The sequence below is a fragment of the Megalops cyprinoides genome, chromosome 18 (assembly GCF_013368585.1).
Source record: "Megalops cyprinoides isolate fMegCyp1 chromosome 18, fMegCyp1.pri, whole genome shotgun sequence".
Taxonomy (NCBI): Eukaryota; Metazoa; Chordata; class Actinopteri; order Elopiformes; family Megalopidae; genus Megalops; species Megalops cyprinoides.
Genome location: NC_050600.1, coordinates 2755826 through 2770722, shown reverse-complemented (window position 1 = coordinate 2770722; position 14897 = coordinate 2755826). Strand labels below are relative to the sequence as shown.

General features: G+C 44.9%; 1 protein-coding gene across 1 annotated transcript; it reads right to left on the bottom strand.

Annotated features, from left to right (window-relative positions):
* Positions 1–463: 463 nt before the first annotated feature.
* dthd1 (death domain containing 1) lies at positions 464–8238 on the bottom strand. Its single transcript, XM_036551758.1, has 9 exons — positions 8027–8238; positions 6692–7022; positions 5247–5426; positions 4626–4876; positions 3878–4036; positions 3151–3440; positions 2276–2484; positions 1170–1227; positions 464–765 (listed from the first exon to the last, which is right to left on the bottom strand). Exons 1-9 carry the CDS (start codon positions 8236–8238, stop codon positions 464–466), a joined length of 1992 nt encoding a protein of 663 aa, XP_036407651.1.
* Positions 8239–14897: the final 6659 nt, after the last annotated feature.

The window sequence follows — 14897 nt, the reverse complement described above, 5'->3', positions numbered from 1 at the left end:
ACTCTAACACAACAGGCAGGGGTAGCTCTGATCACCCAAAGGGCCTGCTGTTTATTGTTCCTCTCTAGTTCTGATTGGTTAACTGAAGTGAAGATCATCAAGGATGCACAGTGACCTCATAATGCCAAGAATTCTAATTCATGAGAGTTTCAGTTTGCCCCTCCCTGGGAACTCTCTATCTTCAACAACAGATCCAGGATCAGTTTACCCAACCTGATTTATAATCTCAATCATTATCTCACATAAAACTGAAAATGATCCATTATTAGTGCTTGTATAGGGAACATACTGACTCTTTCATGCCTCCCTTGGGCTCTTTTTAATGAAGGCATCTTTAGAAGACACCAGTCATATAACGTTTTTATGTCACCATCACCTCTGTAGCTGAAAGTGTAATGGATCCTGAGAAATGGAACAGTGTTGTGGGTGTGGATCAGCACTCTGACTGACCCTGAGCCGTCTCTCAGGTGAGGGCAGTGTAGGCCCTGGAGCCGGGCCGCTGGTCCAGGAGCTCCTTTGCCAGGTCGGGCCTACCACACCTGCACAGGTAGCGGGAGAGCAGCTGGGTCTTGTCCACAGAGGTGGGCAGGTTTCTCCTCCACAGGGTGAGGAGCTGGAACACCTGGTCGGGGAGGCTTTCCGGAACCTTTAGCTTCACAATCTGGATGGAACTGCGAGGGACACGCAGGCACAGCACCAGCAGGGCGGCGTCCTCCTCCGTCAGCTCCTCCGACAGCCAGAGCAGCAGCTCCTCCGACAGCGAGTCTGCAGGAGACCACAGGAGGGCGCAATCGAGCACTCTGCCAGAGACCCTGAGATAGGAGTGCGTTACAGCACTGTGCTAGAGACACAGAGGCACTGAGACAGCAGTGCGTTACAGCACTGTGCTAGAGAGACAGACCCTGAGAGAGGAGTGTGTTACAGCACTGTGCTAGAGAGACAGAGACACTGAGAGAGGAGTGCGTTACAGCACTGTGCTAGAGAGACAGAGACCCTGAGAGAGGAGTGTGTTACAGCACTGTGCTAGAGAGACAGAGGCACTGAGAGAGGAGTGCGTTACAGCACTGTGCTAGAGACACAGAGACAATGAGAGAGACACTGTATTGGCATCATGACTGTAATCATACAGGTCATGTATAGTTTGCTCATAGTGCCTTATTTCCTCCTACCTGAGAGGTCACATGATGTCACTCTGGCACTCAAAGGACGGCTGACAGATCTCACTTTCTGAAACAAACGGAACAAAGTCGCATGATGCTAGGACCAAGAAATGGCAGGAAATCGCAGGAAAAAGTATAAAGCATAGTAGGAAAAAGTATAAAGCAGAGCTCCACTAAGCAGCGCTGCTGTTGTACCCTTGGGCGAGGTACTTAACCCAAAACTGTCTCAGTTAATATCCAGCTGCATAAATGAATAACATTGTAAAAAGTAAAACCCGTGTAATTCACTCTGGGTAAGAGTGTCTGCTAAATGATGTAATGTAATGAAAGTACACACGAAAATGATTTGTACACATGATCGCAAGGTTGCAACGCAATGGGAATCAGTTGATTGATAGCATTTCCAACAATGGGAACTGAGACCTCAAGAACTGAGTCATCAAGACACATTTTTAAAGTTTGTATGAGCTCACTGCTAAAATCATTTTACAAATGGAATGATGTGGAGAGCCACTTGAGGCCCGTCACCTTTTCACATGATTGACATGCTGTAGTATTTCCTCTGTGATGTAATAATCACTTGATTTCAGAATCAGTTTAACAGTAGTAACATGTGGAGTCTGTTTCCCCCTGCAGGTCATCTGATGTTGGTGCAGAGTTTTGGGTTGTGGTCAGGATGTTTCTGTGCTTTCAAGGGCTCAGATGTTACCCCTACGACACAGGTGATCTTTGATCTGTGGAACATTTTAAACACCTCACTGGTTTTTATGAGCATGAAAATTGCAGAAGGTCTATGGGTGTGCAAAGCAGTTGTTGCAAATTCGTTGAAGGGTGATGTGCTTTCATATATATACACTATATATTCGCTGCTGTAGACTGAAACAGTCTTCCCATTTGTACCAGTCAGTGTATGAAGATCCTGCTCTAAAGGTTGAGGGGTGTGAGTGGTTAACTGTCAGTCTACATCTGTTTTGTCTGCACACACTCCCATCTTCTGTATCTATGATCACATCCAGAGTGATTGGCCACTGAATGCTTCAGGGTGAGCTCTGATTGGCCGATTAGCTGTCCATCTCTTTGTGGACCCATTCCTAATGGGCAATGTATTCCATTACCTTTGGCAGTGTTACAGAGAGTTTGCAGACTGGGTCTCCACTCCTGGGCAGCTGACCCTCGGTCACCCTGTGAAAGATGACCGTCCCTTTGTAGTGAGGAGAACTGTAATTCCCAAACTCGTCCACCTCGGTTACACGCAGAAACAGACGGTTCTTTCTCTGGCTGTGGAATGTGATCGTCTCGGCCACTGACACCCCACTGGTCTTCCCTGTGGACAATACACATGATGTCCTGCCATAATGAGTAACATACAGGGTGACTGTATAGCACTGTGCTAAGAGAAGAGGCTTTGTAAATGGGGGTTTGCAGGCTCAAATCTCAGACAGGGCACTGCATTTGAATCTGTGTGTGAGGTACTTAATCTGAATATCGTAATCTGTTCCAAGGCGTCAGACAGTAGGTTGCTGTTATGAGGCCTTGCTGGTGTCACCTGCGCAAAAATGCTTACATGGTTGAAAAATATGGGATATACTAGTAGACAGGTAAGCAAGGCTGGTGCTAAAATACGAAACATTTTTTCTAACTGCATTTCATTTAAAGTCATTGTGGCACAGACCATGATACTAAAAACAGTCTGAAAAAATAATTCTAAGTATCTAATAAAAGATCAAAATGACCTGTCCTCAGGTATTATCTTTGCTCATCATGCCTGATGCCTGAATGCTCTTGATTGTACAGTCAAATGTCACAACAGGAATGCCACGGATGAGCTTCACTGGGTATATAGTGTACAGCCAGCGTGATTTCGGTCAACAACAGAGAGTCTGTTTGAGAGTGTCATTAGGCAACCGTAACCTGGCGACTGCAATCTCATAAACCGAAGCCATCATTCATAACTTTACGGTGCTGTCCCAGGGGACGGGCGGGGCACTACCTGCCGAGGTGATGTTTCCGCTGAAAGACAGCAGGAGCCGTTCGCCCTCACGCATGGAGATCTCGCCTGCGGGATCGGGGGGGCCACTGTAGCCCTCCCCCCTCAGCGCCCCCAACTCCCATCTCAGGTCTTTAGTGGGCACCAGTGCCACCACAGCCCGCTGGGGAAGGTCCTTCTTACAGTGCAGGACAATGGAGACCCTGCTGCAGTGAATGTAATTCTCCAGCTCCTCGATCAGGCCAATCAGGTGCGAGGGTCTCACGGAGGAAGCGAGGCGCAGAACTATTAGCCTATAGAAAGATGGATCCCACCAGAAAAAGATCAAATATTAACCTAGATATTGACCATACAAACATGGAATCTACCACAAAAAGAGACACTATTAGCCTACAGAAAGAGGGAACGCCCTGGAATAAGAACAACTACTAGACAACAGAAAAAAGCACAATTATTAATCTATGGAAAGGGGGCCTGTCAGAAAAAGAGAACCTATTAGCCAATGGAAAGACAGAATCCACCAGTTTTACATCATACATCATGTTCATTCTAATAAGACTTGCAGGGGAAAAAAATTGAAGAAGATATTCAGGTATTTCAGGAAAAATGCTTTTCTCAGAAATAATCAACTCTGCATGGGTTATTGAGGTGCTCTAGGGACGCCTTCAGGCTACTGATAAAAAAGTTTTTTTTTTCTGGGTTGCCATTTTCAGCAGCTAAAACCACACACCTTTGCAGATTCTCCGTCAGTTCAAACGACACCAGCCCATTTTGCATGTTCCTGATCACGGTGTCCTCTAGAATGGTCCACTGGTCATCTTTGTACCCCAGTAATGTCAGGTGCTCATTTCCCGCCTCCCTGGAACTTTTAACGGAAGCACTGGTAGCCCTGAAATCACCCACGGTGCCAGGAACAAAGTAATATTTCAAAATTACGGCACAAGGCCACGTATGAGTCAGAGGCATAATGTGAAGAGGCAGGTGGATTGACGTCTGTGCTGAAAGGAAGTTTTTATGAAGCACTGCAGATAGTACAAAGATGAATATCCCATATAAAGCACACACTTGGTTTCTCAGAAGGAGCGGATTGCTGCTCCTTTCTGCTTATCACTCACTACTACATTCACACATACCATGTGTGCATAATCACACAGGCTTTGTGTCAAACAGTTCTCTGCAAACAAGTCCCAGCATGTCAGTGTGTCACCGTTGCAGAAATAATGCAATCAGAAAGTAATGAGAACAAATGTGTATCGAAATGAAACATTGTTGTATAACTAGCGCACAGTAACCTCTGAACAAAGTTGCGCAATGTCTCGTTAAACAAACTGCACTCCCCAGGAGGTCATATTACATTCATTTCATTTTTTCAAGGTGTACTTAAAGTGAAGTGCTCCAGTCTTGTCTCAGAGACATTGTCCCCTTTTGATTACCCCACATGTTGAGGTCCCCTTTTGATTAGGTCCCCTTTTGATTACCTCACATGGTGAGCGGGTCTGCCTCTGGCGGGGGCGGCGGTCATGGGGCGGGCGTGGTCTGCTTCCTCCGCACCCCTCTTGCGGTCACGGTCGGAGCTGGGGGGGCAGGGCAGGGTGAGGGTGGGTGCCCTGCGGAAGGTCAGGGTGGAGGGGTGGGTCAGGTATAGCAGCGCACTGCTGGACAGCACCCCGTGGTAGGCATCACCCCGAGATTTCAGCACCGACAGGAGGGAGGCGTCAACTGGCTGAATCTGCCGAGAGATGAGGGCAAATGATTTATGATTCGCTATTATTATTTTTATCCAGAATTTCTTAAGATGCTAGTGTTGCATTACACATTGAACAGATGCAACAGGGGCAACAAGAACAACAACTGAAAGGCACAAAAGTTAAAAAACTGCAACAAATAAGGATCAAGCTGACACACAAGTAGCAATAAAAATGATAATATTAAAAACATAGCGCCTGAATGTTATCATTATGATTCATTCATTGTGTTATCATTATGAATGACATCATCAAATCATACTAAAGTGATGATAGAGTCATTAAGTACGCTATAGAAAATGAGACTGAGAGGATTGCAGATCACGTCTTTAACAATGTGCCATAGATTCATACCATTGACTGAACAACGACAGGAGAGGAGAATGTTCCGGGTAAATAATCCAAGCAAATCCTGGAGTCCATGCTGAGCTTCAGAGAGAGTCCTTTTCTGGGGACTGTGAAGTTCTCTTTCCGCAAGCAGGACACCACCGCAAACACGCCCAGCTTGTACACTTTGACCTCTGCAAACGACCCCTACAGCGATCAAACAACCACTATCACTTACTGTCTGCTAAACATCCACTATTAGCTACTGTCCACTAAACATTCACTATCAGTTACCATCCACTAAACATCCATTATCTATTACTGTCCGCTAATGTTGGTTATTGTCCACTAAATATCCACTATCTGTTACTATCGCTATGAATACTATTGCTATCGTTTCTGTGTGTCTTAGACTATTTAATCTTATTAGACGCATCACTTCGGTAAGGATCATCTTGTATTTTTCAACAACACAACACAAATATTATATGACAGGAAAGGAAAAACAACATTTATTTCAGGAAAAAAACACAATCATCTTAGGACATTTAAAATTTATAGTGGCATCTGTATGAATCACAGTTAATGTTGTGTCAGTGTCCAAGTAAATATTTCAATGCAGAATTGCCAAAATAAATCAGAGTAAGTTCTCTTTAAAACCCACTCTAAAAATAAGTTGAGAGCACAGTACATGTGAAAATATCTGAAAATTGTGAAATGTATTAGTAGAGGCACACGCTACTCTGCCAGAACATGCATTTTTCATTTCAACATGACAGCACAACATATTTTCTATCTGCTGAACTTGACATGGCGTTCCTAACAGAAGAAATGTCCCAGAATGCTGTGCATGTAAATAGTGCAAGTTCTTTTATGGTTGATGTTGCTTGAAAGGAAGAGGGAAGAGATTTTTAAGACATTACTTAAGGTGACAGCAGTAGAACTAGATGAGCATCATATAAGACAGAACCATGTCCTGAAGGAACTTCTTACACTTATGTGTTATACGATTCGATACAAGTATAATCTACCAATCCTCAGATATCCAGACAATAAATACAAATATTAATAACTTGTATACATTAATGAACAAAAAAAGTGTCAGCTGCCCTGATGATAACCAAAGACACTTTGTATATTTTGGTAGATTGCGGAGTTGAGATACCTTGAACAGCTACAAGAGCTACACATATTTCACAGCATTACACCATAGCTGGACATAGTTAGTTTGCATGATAGGATTAAACATGCTGGGGCAGCAGTGTGGTGTAGAGGTAAGGAGTAGGGCTCATAACTGAAAGGTGCCTGATTCAGCTCCTCACAGGGGCACTGCAGATGTATCCTTGGGCATGGTACTTAACCCAACAAAAAAGTCTCAGTAAATATCCAGCTGTATATATGGATAACATTGTAAAAAAAAACCTGTAATTGATGTAAGTAAATGACAATATTTTTGCTTCAGTGATACAGACCCTCTGCCCCCCATAGCTGCCTTCCAGGGATATGGGGCTGACGTAGCTGGTGTGACCATCACCGTCAATGACTTTGACGAGGATGTCTCTATAGCTCCCCCTGTGGCCGGCTGTGAAAGGTACAGCAATGGACAGCGGGAAGGGGATCTTCATGCCATCGGGAGCGTGGATCCTCAGAACGCTGCTGACCAGCTGCTCCGCCCCCGACACCACCCGCCAGCTGGCCGAGTCCGCCACCTCGCAGGAGACGGTCCGAGCCACGCCCGCTGGCGCCATCACGTAGCAACAGCCCGGGACCTCGGAGGCATGGTCCTCTGCAAGCCCTGACACTCTGAGGGAGACCAATGAGACACCTGCATCATTGGCAAATAGTGCCCCTAGTGGCTGAGTGCTGGAGGTACATCACGACAGTCATGCCATTAGTCACATGCTACGTAACAACATCATATGACACACATAGGCAAGTGTCTCAATGTAAGAGTGTAATCTATGTAGGGCACTATAACCAAACAATGTAATGTATATGGCAATGCTTAAATGTCATACAAAGGGGAATCTAGGAATACATAATAAGCTTTTTCTGGGTGTGTTTCTGTGTGTGTACATTTAAACAGATACATATCTGTTGCTTGAGAGTACTGCAGCTGCAAGTTAACATTAGATTTATGTAGTTTCAGCTTTATTTAGAAGTTTAATTGCACTAAAACCTGACCTGACAGTTAGTTCTAAAATGTGTGAAAATGTCAGGATGTAACACAGGAAGAAGAGGCTGCAAAGAACAGCTAAAACTAGATCCTGATAGGCCGAGAAAAAAAAAACCTCTCTGACACTTAATGCATCTGATATTTACTGACAGACTGCCTCTGAAATCACACAGACAGAGAGGTTGGAGGAGTCTCTGTGAATGACTGGCCCCGGTCAACATGCCTGAACGATCCTGATCACAGGACACTAAGACCTGCTATATCAAAATGCTGCGTGGATAAAATCCAGACCAGAAAATCATTAACTATCCTGGTGAGAAATGGAGTTCTTCCAGTGAAATACTCACTCAGAGTGAGAGAAAGGAAAGCAGTTAGATTTAGGCAGAGTGGAACTCCAGGAGAACACATTAAGGATTATTCATAAAATTTACTGACTTTTTTTTTTCCAAAACGATAATGAAGAACTCAAAGCTAATTACTTCAGAGCATCACTGAAAGGCAAACCAGCCCACACAGAAACACTGGAGTTCAGACATGCCAGGCCATGCATGGTTCATGTCTAAGGAGAGAATGGGAGTTGTCCCAGAGCTCGAACCCCCCTGATGGTGGGTGGTACTCACGCATGTGTGACCCAGGCTTCTCTGCTCTCCACATCTTCACACGGCTGCCCCTCCCAGCCTCCTCCCTCCTCGTTCTCTCCCCCCAGAGCTGTGACGTGGCAGCCATCCTCCGCTGTATTGGCTGGGACTGTCTCATCACTGCCACAGACACCATGCCCATCCTCGTCATCTCCTCGATCCCTGCAGGAGGTCTGGCCTGCTGGCCTCTGCTCTCCACCGCCATTGCTGATAGTCTGAGGGTCAAGGAAGCCGGACCCTGGTGCATCATGGGAGTCTGAGTCTTTATGAGTGCTGTCAGGGGCCTCGGAGTCAGGCTGCTGGATTTTAGGGGAAGTGGGCTCCTCTGGTTCACATTCAGAGGAATGTTTAACCCTTCGATCCTGTGATGCGGCGTTCTCTGCCTCGTACTCAGAGAGGATGTGTGTGACAGCACCAAGCTTGTGGTCTATCCCCTGGAAGTGATTCTGGACATTTTGCAAATCCTCCACCACGCTGACCACAGCATCACTAATGCTCAGCACAACCAGCCTGTGGCCTGGGCATTCATCTAAAATACAGGGATTAAAACATTTTCCCCCTCTCCGTTAACTGACTTTTCTCTAATTACATTCTCTACATCAACTAATGTTTGCTGTTTTTATCAAATTCTGACACAAATCTCATTAGGATATAAAAGAATATCTTTCCACCCAATGGAAACCCAACTATCTGTCAAATTCTAACAATCACAATAGATGTAATTGCATAGAGAATCATCCTTACTGTAGTTTTGACTCAAATATTTAGATATTAAACATCACCTTTCACTCAAAGTAATGGACAAATTTCAGTGCTGTTTGATTGACCTGAGCTGAAATCTTGACTGTAACTGAATTCCAGTGAAGATGAACCCACCTCTGTCACACTGTTGGCCAGCGGTCTGGTTTTCCAGAGAAGCCTCAGAAGAGAATATTTGTCTTGAAACTTGAAGAGTTTCCTTCCAAGCAGTGACTTTGGCCAGGAGAGCCGTATTCAGATCTCTGGTGAGCCTAACAAGCTGCTGCTCGATCTTGCAGATTACACCCATCTGTGCTCCCCTGTTCCCCTCCCCTTGAAGAAAAGTTTTCAGCTGGCAGTTCCTCTCCGCAATCAGTTCCAAGAGCTGGTCCCCACCATCTGAATCTGGGCTTTGTGTGCATTCCTCCATCGTGATTTTAACGGGATTTTTAAAGTAAAAAAAAAAAAACAATAATCAACAGCAAACTGGGTGTGTGAGCAAACGCAAAGGGAGCTTTTACATGGCTTTCCCTGAGCTCTCTGAGAGAGATCACCAGGCGCAGAGAGAAAACCAGAGCGGCTCCTTAACATCTGCTGCCCAACACCAGCCTCTATTTACCTCCATCTTGTTATAAAATGTTACTAGGGTGACAGGTGGGTGTGGCCCCAAGACAAAAGCGCTTTTACAGACCGAGAAATTCAAAGGAAGACAAATGTTCTGTTGCCTGAAAAGAGCCTTCCAGCCATTTCCCGCTGTGAGCTACGTCCTTTTTACAACTCTGTTAGTTAGAATTCAGGGTTTGAGATGCTTAGCGGTGGTGTCCCCTCCCAGAGGGAACAAATATTATGCTGGCTCCACTCAGAGTAAATAGCTACCAGAGGAGATAGTGGGTTTTGCAGCTTGTTGTAAACTGGGGTCACATTGTGTTGCATTAGATTTTTTTTCCTCATATCACTGGTAGACTATACTGTGATTCTGATATGTAATAGTCTGACTGGCTCTCCGAGTCTGTAGTTCTAAGGTTGACTGCATTCAGTGTGGACTGTACTGAGTGAGAATGCTTACCTGAGCTCTCAAAGAGCACCGTAATCAAGAGAGAATGCTCACCTGAGCACTGAAAGAGGACTGTGCCGTGTAAGAATTCTTACCTGAACACTCAGAGAGGAAAGCAGAAAGCTGAATGGTCATTGTAGTTACAGCTACTAAAACGTGCCACCGAAGAGGCGGGCTGCAAATAAATTAAACATCAGATTTGGGAGTGTGTGCTTGTATGTGCAGGTTCAGATTGCACGCATACAGCTGGAAGGTCACCGTTTCACAACCACACGTTTATGGCTTTTTGTGTGGGTTAGTATGGCTGTGAGTCATAAGCTGGCTCCAACGGGAGAGGTGGAGGCACGGAGTCGTGTGTGTCTTACTAGAGCCGTACATGTTTGGCCCTGCACTCCTCTTTCTTACTAGCAGAGTCAGGGCTAGGTCATCTTCCAGCTCCAGGGGGAAGCTTACATATTGCCGTGCAATTACACAGGCCTCTATGCACTGCATCCACACACACAGGATCTACCGTAAACACTGGGCATTCTGGTGCCCTGTCTCCATGGTGATTTTACAGCCCTAGTGCAGTTTCTCCGTGGAGGCTCGCAGCACAATGGGAGGTTACACGCACAACGTTATTCAAAAAAACCGAAAACAATAACGTCATGTAACAATGAATCCTAGATATAATACTGCATGCATGATAATACAATAATAGTAATGATAAAAACTTCACCGATATTGCCACAACACCAGAACATGTGAGCTGAAAATGTCACGCTTCACGAGTTTTGTAATGTTCTTATCTGCTCTTATCGGCAGCGCATACCGGCCGTGCTGTGAAACGACGGCTTTGTTTGCTTGGGCCGAGCCCGACGCCTCTCTGGACGCTGCACCCTGTCCTTTCACTTTCCACCTCATGGCGCGGGCACCTCCTCCCTATTACATTATATTATTGGCATTTAGTAGAAGCTCTTATCCAGAGTGACTTACATAGGTAACAGTTTTTTACAATGTTATCCATTTATACAGCTGGATATTTACTGAAGCAATTGTAGGTTAAGGGTACAGCAGTAGTGCCCCAGCAGGGAATTGAACCAGCAATCTTTCGGTTACAAGTCCTACTCCTTAACTACTATGATACACTGCCTCCCGGCCCAGTGCCAGAGATGTTGTTTTTAGGATGGGCGTTTGTGAGTCCGAGAGCCCCTTTCTGCAGATCCGAGACCACAGCCTCTCTCTGAACCCCGGTAATCACACGCTGCACCTCCCCTTCGCCACTGGCACGAGCAGGCCTAACGATGCTCCGTCATGACTGAGTGGCCGGGCCACAGTCACTCTGAGGTTTTAATTAGAGAAGATTTTAATTAATTTCAGAAGTGGAGAGCCGCAGAGCTCATTTTATGCAAGCTGGCATATCGGGCGGCCTGCAGCCCTTTCCTGCATTTTGAAGTCGATGCAGAGTGCCTCCTATGGGGGAAGGAAAAAAAAAAAAAAACAAAAAACAAAAACAGACTGAGGGGCTAACAGAGGCGACGATGCTGACGAGCTGAGCTTGTGTTTGAGGAGCAGCCTGTGTACCATCAAGCAGCCAACGCGGCTGCTCTGCCCGCCTCTCTCCAGGGAAACGCTGCCACCTTAAATGTGATTGGCAGCGCCTTTTTTTTCGTGCTCATTGTGAAACTCGTCGTGGCTCCTTACCGAGCTGCGGGGTTTTACGGCGCAGACGTGTCTCCACACGTTGTGCCTGTGAGGAGCCTGCGATCAGAGCAGCGGTGTTTACCACGGTGACCCTCCAGGGCGGCAGCCGTGACTGCTGGCTCCCTGCGTGCTTGCTGTTCATACCAGCACGCTACATTGACCATGTACAGAGGAGCTCTGTGCGGAGAGCTGACACACCCCTTCCGCACGCCTTTGAAAAGATCCTTCTCCTTTACACCTCTCCTGAGATCCACCTCTGATGCCTCATTTAAAACAGGGAGACGAGGAGCCTTGCAGCGGGATGGCACAGGGGTAAAGGATGGGCTGGCGCCCGGGGGGTTAAAGGGCTGAATCCTAGGTGGCACTGCACCCTCGAGAACACTACACCTCCACCGGATCAGTGTCCCCACCTTTATGTGAGAAACATACCATGTGAACAGACATAAAAAAGACTGCCAAAACATTTTTGTTATTATTTTATTATTTCTTTTACGTATTTGCAGCTAGTCTACATGTTTGTCAGTGCTTGCAGTTTTATGCCTCAACTGGTGCATTGGCACAGGCGAGACCAAGTTTAGGTAGGACAGAGGACAAAGAAAACCCTCAATCGGCTATCTTGGATAGGCTTAAAGTCTGTCAGTCATTTTGGCTGCTGACCATGTGTTACCCAAACAACACTACAGAACTGGTGGGTATGAACCCTGGAGCATGGACTCAGAAAGGACGTTTGTCACTTGCTGTACAATAGTACAGACACATATGAATAGCATCGCTTGCAAATCACACAAAAAGAGAAGTAAAAGAAGGCGTCTGAACTACTGTATGCACAGCTGTGTTTTGAACTAACAGTCTTCCATGTAAATCTAAACTGGGTCAAATGAATAATCTGTATAAGAGCAAGAATAAGAATAAGAAAAAGAGCTAGAATAGGAATAAGAATAATAATAAGAATATGAATATGAATAAGAATAAGAATAGTAAGAAGAATATGAATAAGAATAAGAATATCACTGCAAGCAGCAAAGATAAGGGGCCAAACATAAAGCAAAGGCCTCTACCTGCTGATCTACAACACCTTATGCGCTTGGCCCTCAATGCAATAATGAATTTTACAGTAAAAATGAGGGGGGAGACACTCCCTGCCTGGTTGATACACAGCACACATTTTGTGCCACAACACTCAACAACACTTAGCACATTGGCCAAAACAGAGAAGGAGGGACAGAGACACAAATTGACCACATCTACAACGGTTCAGTTCACCAAAGCCGTGTTTACTGTTGGGTGCAGATTTACTGTGTATTCTCATCTGCATTTTACACCTATACTATGACCCCCCAACCCCCCCCCCCCCCCCCCCCCCACACACACACACACACACACGCCTGCCACCTCAGAGATAACAACAGGAGCAGTAAAAACCTTTCGAAGGCGTGCCTGGTGTGAACTTTAAAATACAGCCAACACATTCAACCAACACAATGTTGTCTACATGAGATCAGGCCCATATTCCACAGAATCCGGACAGTTGTATTTCATTGTATTTATTTCACTGACTGCACTGTATCACTGCACTGTAATTCTTGTGTCATTTTTTTAAACTTCACTAGAGCACCACCCTCTGGCCATGATGATGCATAAAACTGGTACAGACAGGAACTTCTTACTTGGCAATTTTAGTAACTGGAGGACTATGAATTTAATTGTTTGACGATCTGTTCTGTTGTGCAGTATATAATAATTTATGACAATACCAGTGGAACAGGTTTATTTTTGGGTGTACTACATGTTCTAGTGCTAGTGGAGGGCGCTACAGAACTCAGTGCCAGAGGATGTCAAAGGTAATGTATGAACTATTCATATGTCTGACAGCAACATATTCATTATATTCCTGTTGTCTCTGAGAATAATAGAGGTCTAATGGACATCTTGAGAGAAAGAAAGAAAGAAAGAAACAAAGAAAGAAAAGAAACAAAGAAAGTAAGGCCATGCTATTTTAAGGCAGGAGCACCATAATGTTATTATTCTTGCTGAACACCCAGTAAGTTCTGGGGAGAAATTAAAAATAATTGCATCAACAAATTCAGGACCGGCGGGTGTGGATGTAGAGGGTCATTAAGCAGCTGTTTGCTTGTTTGCTTGTTTGTGCGAACCCTGCTATCATACTCTCTCCTGAGCCCTTGACTATTACAATGGACTGTTTTCTTTCATTTTGCATTTCACCAATTTTAATTGATTAAAACGGCTTTTCTTGACTGTATTAAACAGACCTCCTGTGCTGTTTATTGTGAAAACATTTTCAAATATACATGCCTAATCTTATTAGCAGCACACATTTTAAAATTTCCATTATGTGTCCCTGCTTTAATGAAAAAGTTAAGCATATCAGTAATCACATTTTTCTTTTTTATGCATAGCTTCTTATGGGATAGATGCAGCTAAAATATTAACGATGCACTGTACTGAAGCAGGGTTAGATTATTTTGGCTAGCTCATACATAGCAATAATATTTTTGCCCGCAGACCCCCTGACTCACAATGACACAGCCATAGGTATTTTGAAGGAATACCTGCTGGATAACTTTTGTATTGGTACCGCTGAGGTAGCCTGTCTGGGATTTGAAACAGGAACCTTCCGGTTGCAAGGCCAGCTATACCCAACACTTCAGCTGTACAGCAGAAAGCCAGGGTAAAGAGAAATTAACCGAATTTACTATGCCTGGTGTGACCAGAAGTAATAATAACCAGCAGTAATAAAGAAAAACCAACATGCAGGAGAGAGAGAGAGAGAGAGACTGAAGTGGTAGAGCTCTGCCTTTGGGTAACAAACCACTGTTCCACTATTCTTTTCGGCCCACTGTTACACGCAGGCTCGCTTTTGACGCATTCCTCCCCTCGCCGTATATGTAGCCCGTGGCGTTTTTCTCAAGCTGTGACACGCAGCGGTACTCGTAGCTTCGAGTTCTCTGTCTCTGACTCACCATCCGGCGTGCCAGTTAAACCCCGGCATTAGCGTCTTTATATTGAAGTTTATTTCTGTTTTTCTTTCTTTCTTTTTTAGAAGATTAAGTAGGCCTACATTTCCCTTCTTTTTAATTTGACCATATTATGGAGGTTACAAATCTTATATTTATTCCAGGGCCTTGGAGGTCATTAAACTCGTACGCTGTTGTAAGTTTCCACGCAATTAAAAGTAAATTAATTTGTTTTACACCGGCGTGGCTACAGTCCAGTACTAAATAAATACTTACATTCATAAACAGGAAACCTTGCAGCTCAGTGCTCAAGGTAAACACTTATCAGGTCATAGGTGAAATACTAATGTTTCTGTGAAGAAGGCAGAGGAGCAGCTAGGATGGGCGGGGAGACGAATAAGGCGGTACCGCAGA

What these genes read in the sequence shown, in the direction of transcription:
- dthd1 (XM_036551758.1), bottom strand. Translation starts at nt 8,238, where the DNA reads ATGGCGGTGGAGAGCAGAGGCCAGCAGGCCAGACCTCCTGCAGGGATC. An exon ending in TGGAGAGCAGAGAAGCCTGG is followed by an intron (nt 7,023 to 8,026) that starts GTCACACATGCG and finishes GGTCTCCCTCAG; the next exon opens with AGTGTCAGGGCTTGCAGAGG. An exon ending in GACATCATGTGACCTCTCAG is followed by an intron (nt 766 to 1,169) that starts GTAGGAGGAAAT and finishes GGTCTCCTGCAG; the next exon opens with ACTCGCTGTCGGAGGAGCTG.